The 4,746-nt window shown below is 47.4% G+C and overlaps 2 protein-coding genes across 2 annotated transcripts in view; one reads left to right on the forward strand and one right to left on the reverse strand.

The window, feature by feature from the left end:
* Positions 1 to 442: 442 nt before the first annotated feature.
* On the reverse strand, positions 443 to 2,481 carry EMH_0014090 (uncharacterized protein; the record flags this gene model as incomplete). Its single annotated transcript, XM_013500006.1, has 2 exons — positions 443 to 1,202; positions 1,610 to 2,481. 2 exons carry the CDS (start codon positions 2,479 to 2,481, stop codon positions 443 to 445), a joined length of 1,632 nt encoding a protein of 543 aa, XP_013355460.1.
* A 766-nt stretch (positions 2,482 to 3,247) lies between these two features.
* The window catches only part of EMH_0014100 (multisynthetase complex auxiliary component p43, putative), a gene marked incomplete at both ends in the record, with an annotated part of 4,642 nt that continues 3,143 nt past the window's right edge, over positions 3,248 to 4,746 (forward strand). The window contains 4 exons of the mRNA XM_013500007.1: positions 3,248 to 3,376; positions 3,510 to 3,632; positions 3,932 to 4,099; positions 4,433 to 4,508. Of these exons, the coding sequence (XP_013355461.1) occupies positions 3,248 to 3,376; positions 3,510 to 3,632; positions 3,932 to 4,099; positions 4,433 to 4,508 (496 nt within the window). The remainder of the gene's footprint in view (positions 3,377 to 3,509; positions 3,633 to 3,931; positions 4,100 to 4,432; positions 4,509 to 4,746) is intronic.

The following is a 4,746-nucleotide window of genomic DNA, read 5'->3' on the forward strand; positions in this document are numbered from 1 at the left end:
TATATATATATATATATATATATATATATATAACGCAAATTTGTTGTTGTGTGCTGCCTCCTTCGCTGTACGTGGGGAGCCAAAGACAAAGAAAAACAGCAAAGACAAAAAATTAAAACTCAACTCAAAGTCAGCTGCAGCACAGCAGCCACAGAAAGAAGAGCATCATAATATAAATAACAACAACAACAAAAAATATAATAAATTGTTGTTGTTGCTACTCTTATAATAAAATATTAATGAGTGAAGGGGAGAGAGAGAGAGAAGAAAACTCTCTCTACTTTTTGCTTTCTCTGTATATATACAGTTTTTCCCTTCATTGATGCAGTTGCAGCAACAGCATTAGCAGCAGCAGCAGCAGCAGCAGCAGCTGCTGCTGCTGCTGCTGCTGGTTGCTGCCGTTGCTGCAGCAGCAGCAGCTGCTGCTGCTGCTGCTGCTGGTTCATGCAAGGCATTTGCTGCGCCAGGTCATATCATCGTCTCCATCAGACTCTGCTTCACTCATCTCTGCTTCTGCTGCTTCTGCTGCTGCTGCTGCTGCTGCTGCTGCTGCTGCCTGTTTTAGCTGCTGCTTCTCCTCCTTAATGGCTGCAGCAGCAGCAGCAAGCCTTTTAGAGTCTTCTGGGTCCTGCGGCTCGACCTTGCACCGTTTCTGCATCTCTTGCTTCTGCTGCTGCTGCTGCTGCTGCTGCTGCTGCTGTTGCTGCTGCAGTTGCTGCTGCTGCAGTTTGAATTCTTCAGCTTTCCTCTTCAATGCCTGCAGCTGTTTCTCTATTTGCTGCTGCTCTGCCTGCAGCTGCACAACGTGATTAACGAAAGCTTTTATATCTTTTTTTTCTTGTGCTGCTTCCTGTCTCCCTTCCTTTATGTCTGCAACTAACTCTTTTTTTTTTTCATTCAGTTGCTGCTGCCGCCGCTGCAGCTCTGCTGGGCCTATCTCCCCCCGTGCTGCTGCATCCTTATCGAAGTCATCGAAGAAACCCCAAGGCAGCTCCCCTTCTTGCTGCTGCTGCTGCTGCGGCTCCTCCTCCTGCTGCTGCTGCTGCTGCTGGCCCTTACGTTTCTTCTTGCCTGAGGTAGCAGCAGCAGCAGCAGCTGCTGCTGCTGCTGCTGCTTTTGCTGCTGCTTCGCGGCGCAGCTTCGCTACCTCCTGAGCCCGCTCCTCCTGCTTCTTTATCTGTTCTTCTTCCAACAGCACTTCGCTGCAGCACAGCAGCAGCAGCAGCAGCAGCAACAGCAACAGCAGCAGCAACAGCAGCAGCAGCATTTGTCTGACCGTTTGCAATGCCAACAACACTCACAGCCCGGCAGTTCCTGTAGCTGTTAGCGCTGCTGCTGCTGCAACAGCAGCTGCTCCAACTGCTGCTGCTGCTGCTGCTGCTGCTGCTGCTCCCTAATAAAGCTGCTACCTATGGCAACTTCTGCATGCAGTTATAAAGCCAAAGTGCAGCAGTAATGTCTACATAATATGTATAGATATACCAATACACGTACGTATTGATATGAACACACACACACACAATATACAAATAATATATATATATATATATATATATATATATATATATATATATATATATATATATTTGTTGCAGCAGTGCGTCTGTACCTGTGGAGGGCCGTAGAGAAGGGGTTGTACCAGTGGGTCTCATCGATGGCCGTGGAGAGCTCTAAGCTGCTCAATACAAACGAAGTTGCTGCTGAGGGTCCTCCATCTGCTGCTGCTGCTGCTGCTGCTGCTGCTGCTGGTGTTTCAGTTCCTTCTTGCTTCGCAGCAGGAGATACTGCTGCTGCTGCTGCTGCATCTGGTGCAGAAACGGGTGTATCTGCTGCTGCTGTTCCTGCTGCTGTTGCTGCTGCTGCTGCTTCAGGTGTCTTGGCAGCTCCGCCCCCGTCTGTATCTTCATCAGCGGATACCTCCGCCACTTGCGGCTGCAGCAGTGCCTCATCTGGTTCTTCTATTTCATATGCTAGCACATCTTCGTCTTCTTCTTCATCTTCTGCTGCTGTTGCTTCTGCTGCTGCTGCTGCTGCTGCTGCTGTTGTTTCTGCTGCTTCTGCTGCTGGCTTGGAGCCGGGGGAGGCGCTGGCTTCCTCGCCCGCTGCTCGTGCTGCCTCTGCAGGGTCGTCAAAGAAGTCAGCTGGCAGTCCCTCTATAGTTGTTTTGTTGTTTTCTTTTTTTTTTGCTTTTTCTTCTGCTGCTTCTTCATCGCTGTTATATCCGTCTAGGAGGTAAGAAGAGCCTCCTGCAGCATCCTTCTCTGTTCTCCTTGCTGCTGCTTTTGTTTCTGCTGCTGCTGCTGCTGCTGCTGCCTCCGCTTCTGCTGCTGCCTTCGCTTCTGCTGCTGCCCTCGCTTCTGCTGCTGCTTTCGCTTCTGCTGCTGCTTTTGCTGCTGCTGCCTTCTTTGCTGCTTCGGCGGCTTCGCGCTGCTGCTGTCGCCGCAGCTTCTCCTGGCGCATCAGTTCTCTGACGGAATTCATTGTGGCTTTCCCCGTGCAGCAGCGTAGCTGCAGCACGGGGTGTACATACACCTCAGCACTCGGGTTTAACTCCGCCGCTGGCTGCGGCCTGAGCTGCCGACGACTACAGAGGACGGCTGAGGCTGCAGCGCCAGAGAAGGAGAAGAGGAGACGGGCATTGCGTGAATCCTCACGCGTTCAGAAGCAGAAACCAACGAAATAAATACAACAGCTCGGCAAAGGCATCGACGATAGCGAGAAAATATAGAAATTCGGTAGAAATATGACCACAGAGAGAAAGACTGGGGCTGGAGGGGAAGAACGATTGCATGCATGCAGCAGCAGCTGCTGCTATGCTGTCTGCAGCAGCGGCTATGCATGCATGCAACAGCAGCAAGTACGAAGCTCTAGGAAAACGGAATAAAAGTGTTGAGAGGATATTTCAGTGCTCTTCGTGATATATAGGGCGTGTGCTGCTGTCTGTACACCTGACGATCTCCTACAGAAGGAGAGCTAGGACGCCCGGGGTGGTTTTCCTTTGCTGTTTATCTCCTTCTTTGCTGTGTTGCGGCAGCAGAGCTCTGTTGCTATCATCTTCTTTCTCTTTCGGCAGAGGCGAATACTGCTTTGCTGCGCTTTCTTTATAAACTCTGACGCATACACATACACACAGACAGCACGGCTCCTCCTTGCATCGGCGCTGTTGCAGGGCAGTTGCTGTGTTGTTTGTTGTATTTTTTCTCTGAATTTCTGTTAATTAAAGATTTTTCTATATTTATAAAAGGGAATGGAGCTCGTTTACAAAATAGGAGTGCCTGCAGGCGCAGCTTGCGCCCTCGTTGCTTCGTACGGCTTTCCGCCGGGTGTCGTTACACTCAGTGCCTTAGGCAGCAATGCAGCGAAGGCGATCAACGATGTAAGTTCAACAGAATTTATTAATATTTTGAATTTAAATTTATTAGTTTATGAAAGATATAACCCCGAAGTTTCGCTCGTTTTCGTTCATGGGAACATCTCGTTTCTATCATGTTGCAAATTGCGGTGTATAGGCAGTTCGTCTGTACACCCCAGACGGAGAGCTCGATGAACCAGCAACGATCATTCGTTACTTATGTACGAAGTCCGATGCCAAAGCCGTTCTTTTGGGCCCAGAGAAGAACGTCGATGAACAGGTCAACCACATATACCTCCCCTGCCTCCCGAGCCATTACTCTTTTGTCTCGGCTTATATTCAATATGTATATATATATATATATATATATATATATATATATATATATATATATATCGATATGCATATATAACGTTCGGGTATTAGATGAAATGCTGCCGTCGTCGCAGCCAATGTTGAATTATCGTTCTTTCGTTTTGTTTTGTTTCCCCTTTTCCGTGTGTTTCTTCTCTTCTTCATTTCCCTATACAACAGTTTCAGTTTAATGTTATTTGTTTGTCTCTTTGCCTTTTTTTTCAGGCTGCAATAGACCAGTGGCTCTCTTTCTGCGCATCAAAAAGATATTACATTCTCTGCAGCGACGATCTCAACGACTTCAATGCAACCCTCGAGCACAACACCTTCCTCTGCGGCAACAACCTCACCGCAGCAGACCTTGTCGGCATGGCTTCGGTGTATGTTGCTATGGTAAGCAACCAGCACTGTATACACATATACGATTGAAGGGTTTAGGGTTTAGGGTTTAGGGTTTAGGGTTTAGGGTTATATGGTAGACAGAGGCACTGCTACAAACATGGTTTAGGGTTTAAGCTCGATAGCAGCTACCCTTGACTCTCCCGTTGGCTGTAGAAGGGGTATTGCTCCCCCAAATATTAAATTTAAATTAAATATGTTTAATGTGGTTGCGTTCACTTGTAAAAAGAGCCACAAGTCATTGAGCTGTCTGTACACCTCAGCAGCTGCGATCTGTATTGTGTAGACAGCGGGTGGTGTTTTCTTTTTTTTTTTTTTCTGCTGCAGACGAAATCCTCAGTAAAGGAGCTGCAAGTGCTGAAACACCTCACACGGTGGTACAACCACATGCAAAACCTTCCTGGTGAGTATGCAGACTGAGCTGTACATACACCGCAATTTCCGCCGTCGCCAGTTGCTGCAATGCAAGAAACACCATCAGAAAATATTTAAATGCCCTTCAAACGCACCATACCAGTTTACTATATAATAATAATAAATAATAATAATAATAATAATAATAATAATAATATTTTATAAGAAACAAGAAGAGTATGAATGTTGGTGGTGGCTTCAGGTATCAAGGAGCAGCGGGTGCAGGG

This window comes from Eimeria mitis, genomic scaffold (genome assembly GCF_000499745.2).
Source record: "Eimeria mitis Houghton genomic scaffold, Emh_scaff491, whole genome shotgun sequence".
Lineage (NCBI taxonomy): Eukaryota > Apicomplexa > Conoidasida > Eucoccidiorida > Eimeriidae > Eimeria > Eimeria mitis.